Source organism: Lagenorhynchus albirostris, chromosome 6 (genome assembly GCF_949774975.1).
Source record: "Lagenorhynchus albirostris chromosome 6, mLagAlb1.1, whole genome shotgun sequence".
Classification (NCBI taxonomy): domain Eukaryota; kingdom Metazoa; phylum Chordata; class Mammalia; order Artiodactyla; family Delphinidae; genus Lagenorhynchus; species Lagenorhynchus albirostris.
The window spans coordinates 94,339,677-94,363,344 of record NC_083100.1 but is presented as its reverse complement, the minus strand read 5'-3'; the positions used below and the strand labels follow the sequence as shown (position 1 = coordinate 94,363,344).

The 23,668-nt window shown below is 44.9% G+C and overlaps 1 protein-coding gene across 2 annotated transcripts in view; it reads right to left on the bottom strand.

Annotated features, from left to right (window-relative positions):
- TMEM163 (transmembrane protein 163) overlaps positions 1-22,918 on the bottom strand; it is a 255,204-nt gene extending 232,286 nt beyond the window's left edge. Inside the window, exons 1-2 of one of the 2 annotated variants that reach the window (XM_060152999.1) lie at positions 22,787-22,918; positions 15,091-15,210 (exon numbers count right to left, since the gene is read on the bottom strand). In XM_060152999.1, coding sequence (XP_060008982.1) covers positions 15,091-15,210; positions 22,787-22,904 — 238 coding nt within the window. In that variant the 5' untranslated portion in view covers positions 22,905-22,918. Of the gene's footprint in view, positions 1-15,090; positions 15,211-21,045; positions 21,242-22,786 lie in introns of those variants that run through there. The other variant, XM_060152998.1, reaches the window with a different exon arrangement.
- Between the last annotated feature and the right edge of the window lie 750 nt (positions 22,919-23,668).

Sequence of the window (23,668 nt, the reverse complement as noted above, 5' to 3'; positions counted from 1 at the left end):
AATTCTTCTAGGTCTTTGTTAAACATTTCTTGCATCTTCTCGATCTTTGCCTGCATTCTTTTTCCAAGGTCCTGGATCATCTTCACTATCGTTATTCTGAATTCTTTTTCTGGAAGGTTTCCTATCTCCACTTCTTTTAGTTGTTTTTCTTGGGTTTTACCTTGTTCCTTCATCTGGTACATAGCCCTCTGCCTTTTCATCTTGTCTATCTTACTGTGAATGTGGTTTTTGTTCCACAGGCTGCACAGCCTTTGTTCCACAGGATTGTAGTTCTTCCTTCTGCTGTCTACCCTGTGGTGGATGAGGCTATCTAAGAGGTCTGTGCAAGTTTCCTGATGGGAGGGACTGGTGGTGGGTAGAGCTGACTGTTGCTGTCTGATTTTTGTATATTAAACTTCTATCCATCCACACCAACTTTGCTGAAATTTCTCATTTCTTCTAACAGTGTCTGGAGACTCTCTTGTCTTTTCTATGTACAGCAGACTATACTATCCATGAGTAATGCTGGTTTCTTTTTTTCCCCCTCTCCAGTCAATATGTGTACTTTTATTTCTTTTCCTTGCCTTATTGCACTGGCTGGGACATCAAGAATAATGTTAAGGAGAAGGGATAATAGCAGCATCCTTATCTTCATTCTAGATTTTATGGAACTGCTTCTAATCTTTATCACTTATAATTGTTGACATTTTAAGTTAGATACCCTTTATCAGCCTAAAACAATTCCCTTCTTTGCTATAAGTTTTTATCTTGCCTTGAATTCTATCCAATGCTTTTTGAATATCTACTGAGAGATGCTATGACTTTTCCGCTTAATTTATAAACATGGTGAATTATGTAATAACTGTTCTAACTACACCATCCTTGCATTCCAAAATTAACACAATATGGTAATGACGGTTATTTACTGTTTTGTTATATAAACACAGAGAGATTCAGCTTGCTAATATCTTATTTAAGATTTTCACATCTATATTCGTGATACTTATCTATAAATCCTTCTCTATCATCGTTGGATTTTGTTATCAAGCTAGTACTGCTCTCAAAATGATATGGGAGGACTTCCCTGATGGTGCAGTGGTTAAGACTCCAATGTAGGGGGCCCTGTTTCAATCCCTGGTTGGGAAACTAAGATCCCACCTGCTGTGCGGTGCAGCCAAATAAATAAATATTTTTTTTAATGATATGGGAAGCTTTCCTTCTTTTTCAGTGAAACAGAATACATGAGAGTGGGATTATCTAATCCTTGAATATTCATAAAAACACCTGTAAAACCATGTTGGCCTAGATCTGAGTTTCTCAACCTTGGACTATTGATATTTTGGGCCAGATAATTCTTTGTCTGGTGGGGGACTGTCCTATGCATTGTGGGATGTTTAACAGCATCCCTGGCCTCTGCCAGCCAGATGCCAGTAGCACTCCTAACCCCAGTTGTGACAACCAAATATGTCTCCTGATGTTGCCAAATGTCCCTTGACAATGGAGGGGGCAGAGAGTTAGGTGCAAAATCATACCTGGATGAGAACCAATGGCCTAGATTAACTTGTTTAATTTAAGTCAGGCATACTTGGTCATTTTTTTCTTTGAGTCAATCATGACAGATTATGATTCTAGGAAACCATGCATTTCACCTAAGCTTTCAAATTTATGTGCATAAAACTGTAAATAATAGTCTTGTTACCTAAATTTTTCTTTATTACTAATTATTATTCTTCATTTAACTTCTAAGTACTTTTCACTCATTCCTTTTCTGTTATGATCAGTCTTACCAGAGTTAAGCTTATTTTATCAGTCTTAAACAGCTTTTAGTTTTATTGATTTTACTGTATCTTTTTCTCTCTCATTAATTTGTACTCTTAAATGTATTGTTTTCTTCCTTCCACCTATTTTGGATTTACTGCTTTTCCCTTTCTTAGTCTCTTGTTTTAGTTTTGCTCATCAATTTTTAGTGTCTAATTTCCTTTAAGTTCTAAATATTTTTAAATATTTAAGATCTCTCCCCCTTGAGATACTCAGAAAGGTGTTAACTTCCCACATATGTCGTGATATACAGAACTATTTTAACTATACTTGATTCCAAGTGTTCATTGCACTGTGGATAGAGAACACTGTAAAATATAGATGCTTAATAATTAGATGAGACTTCCATTGTGACTATGGAAGTGGTCACATTTTAAAATGTTACATAACGTTAAACAGACTTGTTGGACGCATGGTTCTATATTGACCCATTGGGTCAGTGTTCTTTAAACTGAAAGTTACAACTCATTGGTGGCACACAAAATCAATTTATTAGGTTGTGACCAGCACTTTTTTCAAATGAAAGAGAAATGTTCAAGTGTGGTTTTTTTTTCTAATTTTACAATCTGTGATATGAAGTCATTCACACATGGTCAGTATGATATAGTTCAATGACTACATTTTTTAATTTTCCTAGTAGCACCAAAAAAAAACCATGCTGCGTATTATAATTAAATATGCTTAGATATGATGACATGTAGTGTATATATAAAATATAAGTTCAGATATACTAGGTGACATGTGCATTTTTTACTACAGATAGCAGTCAAAAATGTTGGAAAACCACTTAATTCCATAATTCAAATATTTGATGTCTTCACTAGGTTTTTGTCTTTTCATTTGTCAACAAGTATAGGAGTTACAATAAAGTCTACCATTATGATTATGATTTATCAATCTCTACGTATAATTCCATCAATTTTGGTAGGGGCTTTGGAGCTTTGTTTGGTATAACAAATTCACAAATGTTTTGTCTTCTGGGTGAACTGAACCTTTGTTTATAGAGTAACACCCTTTATACCTAATAATGCATTTTGTCTTCAAGCCTCTATTTTCTCTGATTAATATAGCAACAAAAACCTTTTGTTCCTATTTGTCAGACATATTTTCTATCCCTATACTTAAGCCATTCTGTGTCCTTATGTTTTAAGTTTATCTCTTACTAACAGTATACAGCTAGATTTTTAAAATCCAAGCTATCTGACTTTTACCTAATGGATTTAATCCATTTATATTTTTAAAATTACTCAAATGTTTGGATTTGTTTCTACTTTTTGCCCTTTCTATGCTGTTTCTGTTCCATTTTTTTTTCACTTTTCCTGTTGCCTACTAAATAAGTTTTTAATTATTTTTCCCCTGTAATCGTTTGAAACGTAGGTACTCCACTCCTTCCATCAATTCCAAAACAGCCTCAGACACTTCTAAAAATACTGACTATTCTCTATTTCCTCTTTTTTCTACTTTTGGAACCCTTATTCATTTATTTTAGAAATTTTCCTAACTTTCATGTCTCTTAGAAAATATGAAAGAGAAGAATTACTTTGTGCTACATTCTGGGTAAGTTCCTCAGACTATGTTTTGGTTCACTATTTCTCATTGGTTTCTGATTCACTTAGTACATTTTTCACTATAAATTGCTGTATTTGACACTTCCCGGGAAATATGGCAGGATGGTTCCTCACACTTACTTTTGCTTCCTCTAAAAAACTCACTACACTAAAAGTAGAGGTATATTTAAAAAAAAAAAAAAAAGACAACCCCATTAGAAAAAGAAAATGAAAGAGGCAGCAAAAAGTATTTTTAGATGCTAGAAAACATATGGGCAAGCAGTAATTGATTTAACAGACTCCAGAAAGCAAATTCCTAAGACAGCTGTGTGAAAGCAAAAAGGCAACCCAATTTACACTCAGGGCACTGAAGAAGAAAAAACAACAATTGGTGGCACAGGGTAACAAAGAGAAGACTGAAAACAGAATGACTTGTTCAAAGTCTATTTAAAAACCACTCCTCCTGATTCCCTCCCCAACTCCTATCAGACACTAGAGGTTTATTCTCTGAAGAAGGTGCAACAGTCTCTTGTTGGAGGAACACCAGACTCAGCTAAAGGTGGGAAAATCAAACTGAGCTCTTAACCGGTAGACCAAGTTAAGAATTCCAAATAGAATGCTGAGATCTCAATCTTCCTCCTCAATTTAGCTCGCAAAACTCAGGCAGTCAGGTGTCTACCCTCCAGGCAGATCAGAAAGCCCTTCTCTGGGCAACCTGGGAAGTCCAAGAGGAAAGATCAGGAAGTATTAAACTGGAATCCACCCAACAAAACAGTCTAACCCACAGGGAAGTCCATCTACATGTTCAGAACTCTAGTCAGCTTTTATTATTTTTTTATTTTATTTTTTTAACATCTTTATTGGAGTATAATTGCTTTACAATGGTGTATTCTAGTCAGCTTTTAAACACCCACTTTATTTGTCTCTTTTTTTTCCATTATGGTTTATCACAGGATATTGAATATTATTCCCTGTACTATACAGTAGGTCCTTGTTGTTCACCCATTCTCTATATAATAGTTTGTATCTGCTAATCCCAAACTCCCAATCCATCCCTCCCCCACACTCCCTCCCCCTTGGCAACCACAAGTCTGTTTTCTACATCTGTGAGTCTGTTTCTGTTTCGTATGTAAGTTCCTCTGTGTCATATTTTAGATCCCACATGAGTGATATACAGTATTTGTCTTTCTCTGTTTGCCTTATTTCACTTACTATGATAATCTCTAGGTCTATCCATGTTGCTGCAAATGGCATTGTTTCCTTCTTTTTTATGGCTGAGTAGTATTCCATTGTGTATATATGCCACATCTTCCTTATCCATTCATCTTTTGATGGACATTTAGGTTGTTTCCATGTCTTGGCTATTGTAAACAGTGCTGCTATGAACATAGGCGTAAACACCCACTCTTTTTTTTTTATAACACCCACTCTTAATATGAACAGACTATCAAGGATCACCATTCACAGGATTCCTCACATGAGCCATGAACCCAAGGCAAGCAGGAAAAAAAAAAGCACCTTAGAGGAAGACAACACAAGAACCGGAAAAAGATTTTTTTTAACTATCATTAATATTTGCTCAGAAAGATAAGAAAAGATCTATGGAAAGATCAACAAAACAAGAGTTGGATGATTATTTAAAAGGCACACTCAGACAATTAAAAATAAACTTGACAGTAGGAACGAAAAGCTCAATAGAAACGTAGGAGTATAAAGTGGAGGAAATTTCCCACAATGTAGAGCAGAAAGACAGAAAAAGATAAATGGAAAATTTAAAAAAAATAGAAAGGAAGGGCATACATTCATGAAAAAGACCCTACTGCAGCAAGTCTCATACAAAGGATTATGATTTAGAAAGGTTTAGGACTTAAATAGTAACTCTACAAATAAGAACTTCAAGACTCTTAAGGAACATTATTTCCTACCAAGAATTTTCTATTAAGGCATCAGTCAAGTGTCAGGATATATTAATGACATTTCAGGCTTGAAAGCTTCCCTTCCCTTGCGCCCCTTCCTAGATAGAGGAGCTAAAAGAAGATAAGGGTGTCAATCAGAGAAGAGAGAACGTGGTATCCAGGAAACGGGGAACTCAGCAGAGGAGAAAAATACAGGGAATGCCCAAATCCCTTGTGAAGGATGATCCTAGGATGCAGCTGGGCACCTAATAAAAAGGGCAACCAAACAGATTAGAGGATGTCAAACAGCTCCAAGAGAGATTTCTTCAAGATGAAACTGACAGAATTATCAGTGCATCTGAAAATATTACAGAGAAGTTGAGGTTGGAATAAAAATGCTGAATTAGAGTTTAATAAGAAATAGATGCAGAGAAAAGTAAACATAGGACTAAACAAAACACATATTAAAACCAAGAGAAAATGAAAAATGGTGCAGGAGAGAAGTAATCGTTCTTCACCCTATAGCTCAGTGAGCAAGAATTATGTAGTCATAATAATGTAAAGCATAACTATTACGCAAGGATGGAAATTCGAGAAGTCGGCATGTTTGTGTGGGACCAGGAGGAGGGTAAAGGGTAAATTATCTTCTTCCATGGTGGGAAGTCAACAAATAATGCCTAAGTGACAAAAATTCAAGAGCTGGCATTAGAAGCCTGTTACTTATACAGATATAAGTAAATGCAAGGATCAACTAACTAGAGAGGCAAAGTCATTGCCAGGATGGGGACAAGGAGGAAACAGAGAGGAGAGAGAGTGGGGGCTGTTATAGTTCTTAAATTTTTCAAAACTACATCCATGTTATGGCTTCCATAAAAACAACAAAAATATATATTTCTTTGGTTATTTTCCATTTGGTCTTTTCAGTGTCTTTTCCTTTCGTGTGTTTGATTCCTTTTTGATTGTCTACTCATTACATATATGCATTTTAAAGATTTTGTCAGGTAATTCTCTTCTCTGGAATTGGGAGTTCTAATCACATGCTGTCTGACTTAGTCATGGTGGATCCTTCCTCGGGAGCTTCCTATTGTTGGATTATGAGCTCATCTTTTGTGGAGCGTCATCCATGGGATGCTGCTGGGACTTACCTGAGGTTCTACACTTGCTTCTTTCAGGCACTCCAGGGATATTTCTGACCTAGAGCCACGTCTCTGTTAATATCTCAGCTTGAGGGTTCCTAGGCTACTCGGGCAGGATAGACTCCTAAAGCGGATGCCACGGTATATCCTCCCTCAGGACCTGAGCATTCATTCCTCAAGCCACCAGGAATGAGGGTTGCTGACGGCTCACAGTTACATCCCTCTCCTGGAACCAGCCTCAACTGAAGGAAGCTACCTCTGCCAAGGTTACACTTTTCCGTGGGGCAGCTCACACCAATGACTGCTCTGACAACCTTGCTTCAATTAGAAAATTCTGAAGGGCCATTCCAGCTTCTAAGTCCCTGTGGGACAAGCCTCTGAGGTAACAGCGTCAAAGTTCAACTTCTCCCTCTGCCCAATCTTGATTCCCTTGCTCCCTTTCAGGTATTATTCCTCAGAGCCTCTCCCAGCCTCTACTCCCAATACACCTCTTGCAGTAAATCTCAGAGTCTCAGGATCTATTTCTTAGGAAATCAACCTAGGAAAATTCCAAACACAAACTTGCACAAGGTGAGTCCTGTGGTTATGAATTCTAGTGGAACACTCCCCAGCCCTCACCAAGCTAAGCTGAGTCAGATAAGCTTCCTTATTGTCTTCCTAGGCTGGTGAGTGGGTTTATTCTAGTCCATCCTTTCATTGACGGTAAAAGTCCTCTAGTCCCCACTATTTGCTCTGACATCTGTGGAGTTCCCCTTCCCATTAGGCTGGAGCTCTTCAAGGGGACCAAGAGACTGTCCCACTTCCTTTTTTTTTAATGTAATTTTTTTTTATACAGCAGGTTCTTATTACTTATCTGTTTTATACATATTAGTATATACATGTCAATCCCAATCTCCCAGTTCATCCCACCATCCCCAACCCTCCCCCCTGCCTTCCCCCCTTGGTGTCCATACGTTTGTTCTCTACCTCTGTGTCTCTATTTCTGCCTTGCAAACCGGTTCATCTGTACCATTTTTCTAGGTTCCACATATATGTGTTAATATATGATATTAGTTTTTATCTTTCTGACTTACTTCACTCTGTATGACAGTCTCTGGGTCCATGTCCCACTTCCTAATGTCCTCTGTCGTACCTAGCAGAGCAGACAAGCAACAGAAATTCGCTAAGGACTGGATGAACACATCCACCAGCTGGAAGGAAGGATGAGCTGATAGGCATGGGAGAGTTGGCAGAGAGTGAGGAACAGGTCCCTTTACTGGGGGAAGGAGGGTTATCTCCCAAACTCTGGCATCATCTTCAGCCCTCAGGATGGGACACGAGGAAATAACCTCCTGTCAAGAAGTTTGCCAGACATTCATCTTCAGGGCGCAATTCCCAGAGGACCAAATCACAGCCCTGGAGTACAAGCAGACCAGAAAACCCCTTCTTGTCCAACCGGCTAACAAATATGCCTAGAAAGAGACTGACAGGCAATAGGAAAAGCCCTCAGGAATTTCCCACAGGGCTCTGGCCCGTTTCCTAGCAGAGCCCAGGCGCCAGCAAGGAGGGGCAAGGACCCGGCGAGCCTAATGAGATGAGTCCAGCCGGGGCTCACTGCCCAGCTCCCCTGAGTCATTGCCACCGCTGTGTGACAAAGACACCCCCATGCAAATGCACCCTGGCCACACTTTTAATTAAAGGCTCTGTACAGAATGCAGGGAGAAGGAAGGCCGAACAAGCAAGCAGCCGCTAAAACCCCTCCTCCACTGTGGCTGGAAACAGCAGCTCACGGTTAGCGTGGAGACTCAGGAAGATGCGCTCTCCTAACAGCCACAAGCGAGTCCGGTCAAAAGAACCCTAGATTCTTCGGTCCAAGAGGAGGCACAGGGAGAGGGGAGGGCGGGAGAGTGGAATGAGGGGGAGGGGGAGGGAAGGGGCCTGCAAGCCCCTTCCCCCTTCCCCACAAAGCTGAAGACGGCTTTCCCCCTTGTTTCCATTCACTTGAAAACGCTGCCGTGCCTTTTTCGGAGCTCTTTACCTGCAAATGTACATCCTCAACCTGCTGCAGCCACGGTGGCCTCAGCAGGAAGATGTCAAAAGCTACTCCAGTCCAATCAATATCTGAGCGCCAACTGTGTTAGGGGCTGAGAAAGCAGACTGGAGAAGACGGCGCCCTGCCTGTGAGGAGGGTGTATCAGTGCACAGAGCGACAATGATTGTGCGTCACGTTCCTGACTGCTGGGTGCCCACGCGGCTATGGGCAAAAGGGGCATTTCAGACAGCCCGGAGGGTCAGGGAATGCTTCCTGCAAGAGGGGATCTTTCATCTCAGTTTTGGCGGATAAGTACAATTTAGCAAGAAAACAAAGCGGGGGGTCAGGAACAAAGGGCATCTGAGGCCAAGGGCAGAGCAGGTGCATGCGTATGAGAGCGCAGGGCTGGACGCAGCATTTGGGGAATTACACGGGGATGCTTGTGGGCTGGCATGGCCGGGAGATGGGAGGGGCCGAGCACAGCTAGGAAGGCGGGGCCAAGATCAGGAGGAGCCTCTAGGTAAGCAAAGGGGTGGGAGGAAAACACTACTCCGTGTCCGTGAGGCATCACTGAGCCAGCGTATGGGGGAGGGGACCAGGCAGCAACCTGTGAGGACACGACCTCGAGGATATGAAGGAGGAACCCAGAGGCAGGGCGTGTTGTCAGGATGAGGCGCCCAAACTGTGTTTCAGCCTGTTCCTCCCTCCCGGTTTCCACCTCTCAGAATCAGCATCCCCGGTTATCATTCGCCCGGCACGTTCCCGGGTGGCAAGTTATCCCACTCAGCACGGCCAGGATGTGGCTCACAAGCTTCCTGCCCACATCCTGCCCCCACCGTGTCACCCGGCTCAGCAGCCCAGGCAGGCCGTGGTTGGGAAGTTGTTCCGGAAAACTCTCCACCTCGAATCGACTTCACACTACACTAGGGAAACAGCAGCTCGGGAAGAGGCCGGGCTCTTTAGAAGACCAGCAAGAATAAGACGCCATATCTAACCTAAGTACCAACGGGAAGCGTGCACGGCACCACATCTGGGCTTCCCGTGCCCAGAGAATGTCTAGAATAAAATACAAGACACGGGCAACAAACATCGTCCGGGAGGAGCAGTAACAGGGAGAGAGCTTAGGATAGAAAAGAGACTGGCACCGTGTACCTTTGGCCTCATGAATTTTTATAATGTGCACATACTTCTTTTATCGATAGGAATAAAAATGAACAGCAAACAACACGAAGGATCATTCTATGAACAGAATAGAAACCAACTGTTGAAGTCTTTGGTTCAGGGAAACAGTTCAGGGGTTGAGTCTTAAGGACACAGGTAGGAGAGGAGAGGCCCTCACAGGTGTCATCATCCAATGGCATAGGGGACACAAAGGGGAAAACTGGGATGAAGAAAATACACTGTGTGATGGGTAAAACTACTCTGGGGGATGAGTCCTGGTGGCTGGGGAGGGCCCTCTGAGGATTCAGCCACCTGGAGATTCATGGGAAGATGAGCTTTGCTGAAAGATGCCCACTTGCATCCTGAGGAGAAGTTGGGGTGTCTGAGAAAGTGGGGCAAGGGTCAGATCAGGACGCACGTTTTAGGCCACTGTAAAAATTTTTTTGGCCACGCCGCGGGTCATACGGGATCTTAGTTCCCCGACTGTCCTCCTGCACTGGAAGCAGAGTCTTAACCACTGGACTGCCAGGGAAGTCCCACCACTGTAACTATTTAGACGTTACTCTTAGGGCACCAGAAAGCCACTGGAGGATCTTCTATCTTCTTTCCCACCTCACAAATATGTCACTTGAGAGATACCTAAAAAAGTTCCCAGACATATTTTGCTGAGTTTATAGAAGAATCTCATTTCATTTCACTTATCTTTCAACTCTTGGACTCACAAATTAAAAAAAAAATAAGTACACTTATTCTACCATTTTTAAGGGTCAACAGTTTATATGAAAACCAGATATATTACTTTAAAACTCCCAAATATAAAATCACTCCTTTCAGAAAATTTTCTAATTCTTTTTTTTTTTTTTTTTTTTTTGCAGTACGTGGGCCTCTCACTGTTGTGGCCTCTCCCGTTGTGGAGCACAGGCTCCGGACGCGCAGGCTCAGCGGCCACGGCTCACGGACCCAGCCGCTCCGCAGCATGTGGGATCTTCCCGGACCGGGGCACGAACCCGTGTCCCCTGCATCGGCAGGCGGACTCTCAACCACTGCGCCACCAGGGAAGCCCCAGAAAATTTTCTAATTCTTAAATCTACTGATTGACAAAATTTTTGAGTGAGCTTTTTTCTGAGAAGATCTTGGTTTGGAGTACTTTTTTTTTTTTAAGTAGAACTGTGTATCTTAGGAAAAGTTTTCCCCTGAGAATGTTTCAAATATATCTTCATTTCTCACAGAACATGTATTGAGTGCCTAAAAATTAACTTGCACTCATTCAAAGCTCAGAAAGAGTTAGAATGCATTTTCCTAAATCATTCTAACAAAGACATCAATGATGTCAAAACTCTGAATTTTGAAACAGAACTTCTGTTCTCTTTCTAGCCTCATTATTAAAACAGATTTTTTTTAAGGTTTGTTCATAACAGGATTGCCATTTTCCATGCTGCCTACCGATTATAAACAGAAGTAATTTTAAAGCCAAGCTAGAGCTCTCTCTGAAATATTCAAGATGTATTACCATCTGGTTTTATATCAGCATTTGAGCAGGTCCAAAGAATCACTACATTACCAAGTATTATCAAAAATAGTTCATTTCCCTTTCAAAGCACATATTCCTCTCAAAATACTTTCAAGTCACAAACTCTGAAAATTCACCTAATTTTTCAAACTACACCAGACATATGAATGTCAACCGTAGTTACATATGTAAGTGATTTGTCACAGATCACTCAGTAATGCTGACCAAAGCTAGTTTCATCTAATGGTCTTTTGGAAAGTACTAATTTGGGAAAACTTGGCATACCTGATTACTTGGAAGCATATAGGAAGTAAAGGGTAATAGTCTTTATTTGCAATGTACACACTATGTAAAAATACAAATCTTCCCAGCCCTGAGAAAAAGTGCCCCCCTAACATATATATCCAACAGCCTCATTTCCAAACACAAAAGAGACAACAGCCTTTCTCCAGAGGATGCTCAGCTAAAAATCAGCATCTACGAGTAAAGAGAAAATGGCAGGTGGGGAGATAAAGATGGGTTTCTAACTGAACCTGCAGAAACAGCTCCAAGACAAGGCCCTTAGCCAGAGAATGGCTGTCGGATTTTCCAGCTGTCTCGACAAGATTTCAATTGTTCATAAAATAAATGAGACCTAAGCCTGGTATCTAAACAAATGTTTAGATGAAATTTATTTCTAAGAAATCTTTTCCTTCCACTTAACTGAAAAAACACTTTTTAAGATTTCTCTCTGTTCATTCATTCAACAGTCTTGAGTACTGATTCCATGTAAAGATGTTCATCCTGCCCCCAAAGAGTTTACCATCCAGTAGTGGCAAGAAGTCGTGACAATAAACACAGTCTTCTACTCTTCACCATGATTATCACCCCCTGGCAACACACACACACACACACACACACACACACACACACACACACACACACACACACACACACACACACACACACACACACACACACACACACACACACACACGTGCGCGCGCAGACACACACTCCGAACACTTCTCTGCCATCTCAAAGCACTGCATTCTATAGCAATTCTCTTTAAAATGCTAACTGGTTCAACCTGACCATTTCACAGGATAAAACGGGGGTTTGCTAAGCCAGACCATATTCCATTTTATCCCATCTCTCTGTCAACCACCTCCTTGGAGAATAAGACTGGGGGCTCCTTCTGACAATTTTTAAAAAATACTTTTACTGCACTTTCTGAAACGTACCATTTTCCTTGGAATACTAATTTACACAACTTCAAAAGTCAGTTTATATTGCTTAATCTCTACTGATTTTCTCTCCCTTCAAAACTATGAAAAGGATTGAGCGAAGGCCTGTCAACATGTAAACGATGCCTTAAATTTTTTTTAATATTTCATATCACAAAATAAACTTAGGAAACTAAAGAGTAAAACCAGCAGCGCTAACAACACAGCCACAGGCCACCTCAAGGGTCTAAAATACGAAACACAGGTGCACATACACTGAAGCTACTCTGTAGTTAAAGCGGGGAAAAATATAGTTTATCCTCTACATGTTTTGGTTTCACTGGACCAGAACAAGTTGAAAGCAACTTGGGGACAAATTGAATGTACCATAGAAAGCAACAAAGATCATATCACGTATATGTCAATGCCAACATTTTATAGGCAAGAACTTACAGGAGTTAAATTGTTTGCTTGCCATAAAAAAGTGGTAAGACTGTTCTGAAAAGAAACAGAACGCTTCTCACAAAGCAATATTCGAATTCCATATGCATTATGCAACCGTCTTTTCCTATTATAAGAAATGGAACAAAGTTTTTATGATAACTGATCAGGCATAATATGGGAAACCAAAATTTCCTCCAAATTTGTTCTTACTCTGAGATTAAAGACATCAAATGTAGGATTCTTCTCCCAAAGAAAAGACTTGCTCAGCATTTCTTCACATTCAGGTCCTCATTCAAACACCCACGTTATAGAGTCGTTAACATCTCTATCAGGCACGCAGCCGTGCATGGAGTAACTATTATTCTGTTTGTAAATCACCTCTCCCTTCCTGGCATTCCTCTTTCTTTCCATATGTAAATTATGGTGTCAGATTCGGACCCCACCACCAGCCACCGCGACCAAATTATGCTGCAGGGACATCAGTCGGGCTCCAGGGACATCAACTGGGCTCGTTATTCTTGATTCAGCATTAAAAAAAAAAAAAAAAAGGAGGAGGAAGAGCTATTTTCAGGAATCAGAATTTCTCTTTTTTTTTTAACATCTTTATTGGAGTGTAATTGCTTTATAATGTTGTGTTAGTTTCTGCTTTATAACAAAGTGAATCAGTTATACATATACATATGTTCCCACATCTCTTCCCTCTTGCATCTCCCTCCCTCCCACCCTCCCTATCACACCCCTCTAGGTGGTCACAAAGCACCGAGCTGATTTCCCTGTGCTATGCGGCTGCTTCCCACTAGCTATCTGTTTTACGTTTGGTAGTGTATATATGTCCATGCCACTCTCTCACTTCATCCCAGCTTACCCTTCCCAGAATTCTTCTTGATCAGATTTCTGGCTCACTGGTAAATGTTTCTACCCTGAAATGCATTATTCTTGGCTGCTAAATGTGTGGCTTTAAGAAAACAAAAAACAGGGCTTCCCTGGTGGTGCAGTGGTTGAGAATCTGCCTGCCAATGCGGGGGACACAGGTTCGAGCCCTGGTCTGGGAAGATCCCACGTGCCGCGGAGCAACTGGGCCCATGAGCCACAATTACTGAGCCTGCGCGTCTGGAGCCTGTGCTCCGCAACGGGAGAGACCACGATAGTGAGAGGCCCGCGCACCGCGATGAAGAGTGGCCCCCGCTTGCCACAACTAGAGAAAGCCCACGCACAGAAACGAAGACCCAACACAGCCATAAATAAATAATAAATAAATAAATTAAAATTGCAACCTCCCTTTAAAAAAAAAAAAACAGGAATCAGAAAAAAAAACAAAACAAAAAGCCAAGACATGGTACTACAGTGTTTCCAGTATAAATTGTTTCCAGGAATATATGCTGAGTTTTGCAGGGAACACTTGGTCAAATTCTAATATTCCCTCTTGGGAGCCAACACCAACTTCCAGCAGCAGCTCTAACTGTGCAGAATGGAATTTCAAACACACACAGGGCAGCATCTTCCGGCGGACACAGCCCTTTCTTCTCCTACTCTGTGGGGTGTCACATGAGACACCTCGTACGATACTCATCACTTAGAATATAGATCTTTCTGTTAAAGTCATAAATTAATCACGAAACGCACAAAATACGTTCTTTTCCCTAACATTAAAGAAAATAAATAAAAAACACTGTGGTTTCCAGCAAGGTTGAGCTGAAGCTGAATGTCACTGCTTAAGCTTGTGAATCACCGCACGATGTAATAAGAATAAACACCACACACACATCTCTATAGGCTGCAAATGTTAGCAGAGAAAACGCACGTCATGGGGCTTCCTAACACGGAAACAGGATCATCCATGGGCAGAAAGTGTTCAGTTGTCTTCGTTCCTCTTGATTATAATAAATATTTTTGTTTCCGTGGCCACTGAAAACTTGAGAGAGGACCCTCCCATTCTCCTTTCATTAAAACGTACGGATGATTTTATTCTAAACCTTACGCAGATATAATCGGGGGAGAGATTGCACTCATCTGGTGGCATGAGGCTCAAAATACGAATCTCAAGGACGTACATTTGTCACACGCCAGCCCAGGCTGAAGGCATCCACCAAGGGAATATTTTCACTATTCAGCTGGCAGCCAGAATCTACTACCACGAACCCGCATACTGATGAGAGCCAAAGCCCCCAGCCACGCTCTCTATTTCTTCTTCTTCACCACCTCTTGCCTCTGCAGAGGAGAGAAGCCATTTTGCTAATTTATAAGCAACCTGACTATGCAACCATTGAAAACAATTTACTCATCAATGACAGTCGGCTAAAAGCAAAAGCACATCCCATAGGAGTCAGAGAATAAAACAGGCAACACCGGCACATACATCGCTCAGCAAGACGCCAGATACTCACTAAAGGCAGCCACCGCCAGGGCCAGTGTGACAATAATGGAGAACCAGGAGACCCACAACGCCTTCTTTCTGTAGTTCTGGGCTTCGTGGGGTTTTAGCCGAGTGCTGCTTTCTAGTAAGCCTGACAAAAACAAGGAGAAAAGGAAGTTAGGCATTTCCTTATTAAGAAACCCACAACTAGAGCTATTCTTTCTTAGCCAAGGATTGCAAACTGACAGCCCGCGGGCCGAGATGTGGGGTTTTTCCATTGAAATATAGTCGATTTACAACACTGTGTTAGTTTCAGGTGTACGGCAAAGTGATTCAGTTATCCAAGAGGTGTTTTAACATTTAGGAGGGTCGCACGGAAATCAAGCTTTCTGGCCTCTCTTGAAAGATCTCGGGCTCTGGCAATATTTGACTCGTGTTCCCAAGGGTAATGGCAGCTGTCTTCTTTCTCAAGTACCCTACCACCCCCTGACCTATGACCCCAGCCATCCCCCCGCCCCTGTGGCTCACTGGCTCACATAGGTGCTGCTCCTTCTAAGGAGACTTTTTCATTAGAAAAAGAGCACAAGTAGCCCACATCTGGTTGGGCATTTGGGCTCCTCAGCGTGGCACTGATTTGCATTGCTCCATCAGCATGGCCCTAACTGGCGGACCGGGTTTTGGGGTTGTGGAATACAAATGCCCCCATGCCTCCCCTCAACAGTTAACAGAAGGAGGACCATTCCTCTTTAACCACAACCAACAGCCACCAGGCCTAAATGACATGCCACGTTTTCTTCCCTCTCTTTCTGCTCTATAGTATCTATTCCTGTGTATCAGTCAAATGTCAAAAAATTCTCACACTATTGCAGCGGGGTAAACCTGCTAAAACGGGAGGTCGCTCCCCAGGTGGGTCACGTGTAAGAAAGGTTTGATTTCGTCTCCTCTGCTTTCAACATTGAGAGACCTCAACAGTAACAGAAATTCAGGACGACTCTGAGGCAATGCCCAAGCTTCAGCAGCCATGGGTTGAAGACTAAAACATCTTCAGCACGATCTTGATTTATATTTTTTCTTCTCCTTTGTAAAGAGATCATATACGGCATCTCTTAGCTGCATGAAGAACCAAACTCTCAGCCTGGCATTCTACATAAACAGGACAACATCTCTGGCCAAACAACCCATAATATACCTTTCAGAGGTGGAGCAGCCTCATCACAACAGCTCCAAATGATGAAGGAATTGGTAGTCAGAGCTTAAGCACCCACCTGTAAAATAAGGCACAGTGTGCAACAAATCACACCTAAGCATTGTGGAAAAGGCATCTTTCCGTTAGACTGACTGGGTACCACATTAAGCCTCTGGTTGCCAAAAACTGCATCCTGCTCAAAAATTATAACAAGGACCCTGTTAAAACTTCCCAATTCCATTAACTACCCAGATTTAAGCACCCTGAAGAGGGCCTAAATAAACAGGAAATGTGGAGAAACCTGCTTACTGAGTCCAGTGTACAGACACAGATTTTTTTTTAATAAATTTATTTTTTTTATTTTATTTTTGGCTGTGTTGGGTCTTCGTTGCTGCGCATGGGCTTTCTCTAGTTGTGGTGAGTGGGGGCTACTCTTCATTGTGCTGCACAGGCTTCTCATTGCAGTGGCTTCTCTTGCTGTGGAACATGGGCTCTAGGTGTACGGGCTTCAGTAGTTGTGGCACGAGGGCTCAGTAGTTGTGGCTCACAGGCTCTAGAGCGCAGGCTCAGTAGTTGTGGCGCATGGGCTTAGTTGCTCCGCGGCACGTGGGATCTTCCCGGACCAGGGCTTGAACCCGTGTCCCCTGCATTGGCAGGCGGATTCTCAACCACTGCACCCCCAGGGAAGGCCCCACAGATTTTTTAATCATTGAAACCTGTAGACTTATTTACAAGCAAAAGGTAGATGAATTTGCAAAAGGTAGGTAATAAACTCCATCTCCATCACCTCACTGTAAAAATCTCCCCAGACCTTCCTTTAAAAATGCACTTGGACAGAAAAAAGAAAGACCTTCTCTCTTATCAAATTGTGCCCTGGGTACAAGTGATTTCAAACTGTCCCTTTGTCTGCTTCCCTACCTGCTGAAAAACACCCCATTCTAATTTTCAACTGTGATCACCCTTGACTCCAGTTAAAGCCACAACCTAGAATAAGCAGGTCCCAGTGACTCCCGATAATTTATTTCCCTTTGCCCAAATGATATGGAAATCTTTCTTTCATCCTGGCCAGTTGATTTTCAAGAGACGTGAAGCTGTAACATTTAAGTACTGACTCAAATAAGCAGTTCATTTGCTGGGTACTGTGACAGCAACCATCTTGAGAGGTTATCCACTGGGGGTAAAAACGAGGTTTCTTCTAGAAGTAGATTTAATTTTCTAAGAGAAACAACAAGGATCTGGGTTTTCAATTCCAACACCTGACATTTATTTTCCCTACCAAAGCCAGCTGTTTCCAACAACATGACTGGAGCTGACCGCACAGACCAATCATGTGCCTCACCCCAGAGTGGGCCAGCACTCCCCTTGGAGGGAGTCTGGGATGCCAGCTCACCTGGGCTGCACTGCCCTGCCCTGCCAAGGTGGCAGGTGAATCCTCTGATCAGCAGGACTGGTAGTTCTTCCGCAGATCTGATCCTGTATGTGCTTCCCCATGAGATGCTTCAAACTTTAAACACTGGAGTAAATTGGAAGACTGTCCAAGCAGGGAAGAACTTTCCCATTTCTATCCAACCTTCTGTTTCCTGCTAGTTTTCCTTCCTAAAAATAGAGCTAATACCAAGAATGGAAAACTTCCCACTCCTCAAAGGAAGTGGGGTATAATGACCTATGAGGACCCAGCTCATAAATGAAAGGTCCGCACACAGGTGCCACTACCTCCGCCCCGTGCTAGCTGCACGCACACGTGCAAGACACAGAGATGCGCTGAGAATTCCTGAAGCTTTCAGGAAGCTGTGTGTCAAAGGTAGAAGAAAAGCAGCACAGCCTACAGAAGCCAAGGCAGGCCTCAAATGTGCACACAGGGCTGGGTCCTTCCTACCCATAGTTGGCCTCCACATTCAAATTTTTAATCTCACTTGAATTTCACCTATTTGTAATTTGGGCCTGGCAAGAGTAAGCATAAGGGTTGTATTAATGAAGGACTGATACCTTATTTGGGGGGGGAGGAGATGCAAATATATGCAGGGAGATTGAAGCCATCAGTCATTTCCATGCTAGTATGAATTAGTTCCAATTGCTTTCTCCTATGAGTTAGTCCCGCTTGGATTCTCTGAAAGAAGGGGTATATTCATTAGATGGGAAGGTAGTAGGAAATGCTGAAGCATGTAACACTCCAGGGCCCTAAGGCTTGGGGCAGAATGATGGGAAAACACCTGTGGGGAGAAGAGTGGGTATTAAAAGGTAGGGCGTGGAAATGCGTAAGACAAACTTGGCCTATGTTTTGTTTTAGTCCCTAAAGGTCTTGGACCACAAACCTCTTGCTCCCTGAACTACAAGGCTCAATAACTGCAGTGTCATTTGGCTGACAATATGAGCTCATTAGGGTTCTGGGAACCAGCCCACATCACTTCTAAGGAAAAAGTACCTCTCAAGTCTCCAAACACTAGATGTGTATAAAGCAAGCCTTTGATCAAAGTTAAATGGAGCCTGTCACAGGGTCCTGATAGCTCAGAAGGAATTTAGGGCAAGAGAGAAGGCCAAGTATAGGTACAAATCCAGGTGCCCACCCACCAGAAACACACATACCCATTGGTAGGTATTTAGGCCTCGAAGAAAGCAAGCCAGACATGATGTAAAGATACACATCAAGCAACTGCTGAGGCTTCCTCCTCCCCAAATCCTCTCACCATTAGGAAAAAGGTAGCAGCAATGGAACAGTTCCCAAGGGATACAAAACATCGATATTGGAAAGATGCAGCCCCGTTAATAAAAAATAACACAAACACAAAATATTATAAGAAACCTCCCTAGGTAAGCTTCTGATTTATTTAATAAAAATGACTCATTCAGCATTAACTCTTTGCTGCCAGGAATGGGTCAAACAGAAGAATGTCACACTGACTTTCAGCTTTCAACGCCACATGGCGCTGGGTTCTTTGGGGGACAGGGTTCATCTTAACAGAGAGGCAGTGTGTGACATGCAGCGCTTTCACACAGTGACAGTTTATGAACAGTGAATGCTTTCATGCTATAACATAATGGAAAATGAAATTCAGTTGACCAGTGAAAAATAACCTTAAGAATAAATTCAGAAGGGCTTTTTACACTTGAGCATGAGCTACAAAATGACACTAAATATTAACTGGCCCTAGCACTTTTTTCCCTCCTATCATTTTGTGAGGTGGGGAGAAATAGGCCAGCTTTTACAGATGACCTGCAATGCTACAAAAATAAGCCCAGCCCAGAGCTCGGTGTTTCTTCAATGCAAAAATTTTAAAATCCTACAACACTAGTTATAGTGGGAAAGGTAATTAACACGACCTACACTAAAAATAACAGGTTTTACTGGGTGCTTGTGATGTCACCCATCATCAGCTCGAAAATGATTGTCGAGTTAGGTGAGAACAGGAGGAGAAACTGCAACATAGGGGCGGAACTCGTTGCACCTGGAGGGGCTCCAGTTCTCACCCGGGCATCCCTGCCGATTCTCTGGGAATTGCCGTTTGCATGCTTCACATGCTACAATTTAAAATTTCTAAGACGAAAGAGATCGTGCATCCGAACACTAAACCGGAATAAAAATGTACAGGAGATACTAAGAATAGGACAGAAACCTGCGAAGACTGAAATATACAAATCCGCCGCAGCCAACAAAATAAGGCTTCCAAGAACAGGGGGTGGAAGTGGCGACGAGCCGGCTCCCCGTTAAGGGCCGGCTGTCAGAATCCCGTTTCGGCCACTAACCGGGTTTAGGAAAGCCACCGAGTCTTTCTGAGGGGGCCGATTTGGATTTCGATTCAGCAAGAAGCAGAGAAGGTATAGACGTGGCTACGAAGAGGGCTCCCTCTGAGGCAAAAGGAAACGAGAGAGGGAGAAAAAGAGGAATGTAGAGAGACACGGGAATGAACAGGGTACTCTCCCATTTCTTACAGGCAACTCAAAGGGGGCATCAGCTGTCCGTCAGAGGGTCGGGTTTGGCCTCCCCAGAAAGGGACGTTTGCGGGCTTCCAGACCAGTGTCTTGGGAAGGATTCTGAAGGGGCTAGGGATGGGCGCTCCGGGAACCATCACGTTCCAGTGGCATCCATCCAGGATTGGTGGCCCAAATCCAAGTGTCCCAGGCCTCTCCCCCCACCGGCAGACAGCGGGGCAGTGACCCACGGTAAACTGGGTCCCCTGTAAATGAGAGTCGGGAGTCACCCGACTCCCGTTCGCCGGGGCGGTCGCCGAGGGACTCCTCGAGGCTAAATCCGCAGAGGGAAGTTCTCCCGGGGAGTCGGCGGGGGCCGCAGGGGGCTGGGGAAGGAGGATGCACAGAGCTCAGGACCCTCCCAACTGAGCAGGACCCGCAGTCCCCGGGAGCGCTCGGCTCCGAAAGAAAAGGAAAGAAAAAAAAATCACACACACAGACACACACACACATACAGACACACACACACAGACACACGCACACGCCTCCCGCAAACTTTTCCAGTGGGCGCCGGAGGGACCAGGGCTGGCCGAGAGGAGGACGCGGGCCCCGGCGGGGTCGCCCAGGAGGCAGCACGGTTCGCGGGTTCCGGCGAAGGCTCCGCGGCCCGGGCGGCGCCGGCCGAGGGAGGTGGGGCTGCCGCCCTCTGCTCTCCGCGCCTTCGCGGGAAGTCCCGGCTCCGCGCCCCCGCGCGCGCCAAGGAGCCAAGCCCCGCGTCCGGCCCCACCCGCCAGCGGGGAGAGGCGGGCCTGGAGCAGCGGCTCCTCAACGCGCCCGCCCGGCGGGAGGAAGGGGCCGGGCCGGGGGAAGGGACCCGGTGCGGCGCGCGCTCACCTCGATCCTCCAGCCCGTCGCTGAACTGGCCGCTCTCGCTGATCCGCAGCTGCCGCTCCTCCTCGGGCTGCGGCGGCTCGTGCGCGGGGGAGCTCAGCGGGCCGGGGGCGGCGGCCAAGGGCGCGTGGACCCGGGGCGGTGGCGGGACGGCAGGGCCCGGGGGGCTGCGGCGCTCGCTGCCCGCGGCCGGCTCCATGGCGCGGGGCGGCGACGACGAGCGCGGCGGGTACTCGAGTCAGAAGTGCGAGGCGCAGCGGCTGGGAACAGGCGGAGGGACGCACCGACCGCACGGAGAGGGAGGGCGGGCGCCGCGGAATGGAGGTGCGGCGGTGGCAGGGGGCGGGGGGTGCGGGCGCGGCGCGGCTCGCGTGGCGGGTGGCAGAGCCTGGAGCCCAGTCGTCGGCGCCGCGCTCCGCCCCCGGGGGCAGGTGCGTGCGGCAGGGACCCGCCCCGAGGCGCGGGCGCCGGAGCCGGCGCTCCGAGGCCGGTGGGAAGGGAGGGATGCGGCCAGGCCTGATACCCGGAGGCTCGGCGGTGTGGGAGGACGACTGGGAGAGCCGTGACTAGCAGGCGGCCGGGGCAGGGCCTGGTGAGGGTGTGACAGGAGACCTGCCCCACTCGTGCCGCGGGATGGTGACCAGAGGAGACCGCCCCCGACCCCGGACCCCACTCCTTTACCGTCCTAGAAGCCTGCGGCCGCGCTTGGGTAGAAAAGCCATCAGCGCCCTAATTTGGCATCTTTCTCCTCTGGAGTCGCACAGGCTTCAGAGACTATGGAGGGTCTCCTGCCTGGGCTGCCATCCTCACCGCCCATCCCGGGAAAACGAGGTTCACCTGCCCCCAAGCCCATCCGTGTCGGGCCTTCTTCTAGGAGCTTTGATTGCCCTCCAGCACCAACTTAAGGGGGCCGGGTATCTTAGGACCACAGGGCGTTCTAGAAGATGTTTGGACCCCACCCCGCCCTCCTTGCGACTGCCCCTGGGCCTTGGTCCCAGCCGGCTCTCTCCTTCCCCTCTGAGTAGCCGAGTCTTGCCCGTACTTCAGGCCTCCGATGGAAGCCTCCCTCCTACAAGAAGCCCTCCCCTGGCTTTCTTGGCGCGGCCAACTGTCCCCACCTCTGAGCGCGCGGAGGTCGTCCCTTTGCGCCGTCGGGCTCATCTCCGCAGCGAGGCGGCGAATTCGTCTACTCCGGGACCCACGCCCGGCGGTGTAGCTCGGAGAGGTGCCGAGGGGGGATCAGCCTTTTGTCAGATTCAGCTTGAATGTAATAGCAACATTCAAATTCACGAACCTAGATTTCACCTTCCTATGTATAATCAGTCTTCAGATTTAATGAGTTCTCTAAAATGCCAATTCCTCGTTTAAAGCCTGCCTACTGTGGGGAACGGCACCCTGTTTTCTGAAGAGTAACCAGTTTCCTTTCTCATTCTCGCTTTGCCTGCGATGGAAATCGGAGCGGGATTTAAATGCCTTTGTCGTGCAGTGGAAACAGCACTAGCACTGGGAAGAGGGTCTCATTTTATTTTGTTGCTGTTGTAGGGTTGGAATGAGAATATCTGAGTTGACCTTGGCCAGCTCACGTTACCTTTCGGACCACTCATCTAACTACAAACGGAAAGAGTTGGGACTAGGGCGTTTCAAAGGCCCCTTCTTGCTAGGAAGGGAGGGAGGAAAGGAAGGGGAAAAAAAGCAAAGAAAAACGCTATGATTCTTTGGACAAAAAAACAACAAAAATTTTTACCCACTGGTCTTGCTTCTCTCTTCTGAGGTAGACAGACTTCGGGTACTTGTAGACACCCCAACACACACACCTCTGTTACTCTCTCCCACCCAGACTGTTTTCCTCCAGGTTTTCGCATTTAATCAGTCAATGGCTCTCAAACATAAGAATCACCTGGGGAGTATACAAACAAAAATACCCAGGACTCACCTGCTGCTAGAGATTCTAATATCACAGGTGATAATGTGGGTATTTTCTAAAGCTCCCTTCCCATTCTTTTTTTTTAATGTTTTTATTGGAGTATAATTGCTTTACAATGGTGTGTTAGTCCCTCCCCATTCTTAAATCATCTGGGGAAGATTTTTTTAAATTTATTTAAATGCTGATTCCTTGTTCTTTGAGATTCTGATTCAGTAAATCTGGGATCTGGCAGAGAATCTTCATTTGAATAACACACATTCTGATATAGATTGATTCCTCTAGGAATCTTTGAGATTCTCACTACCTTACTACCCTCCACAATCTGAACTTTTCTCTCACTCTCTCTATTCCTCTCACACAAGCACCCAAGGTCTGTGTTCTCTCAAAGGATAAAGTATTATTGTTCTTTCCTCTGGTTCCTCAGTTGGTTCTCTAGGCCAGCACATCGCAACAGTGAATGTGCAGTTGAACACCTGGGATTCTTGTTAAAATGCAGATTCTAACCCTGTGGGTCTAGGGTAAAAGCTGAGATTTCTAACAAACCTCCAGGCGCTGCTGATGCCGCTAGCCTGAAGACCACGCTCTGAGACGTAAGGGTCTAGGAGTTATTTATTATTCATGGGATAAATATATTTTCCTTCAAGTACCCAGCTGCCCTGGCTCAATAAGCCAATCTCTCCTCTAGAAAGATTTCTCTGACTC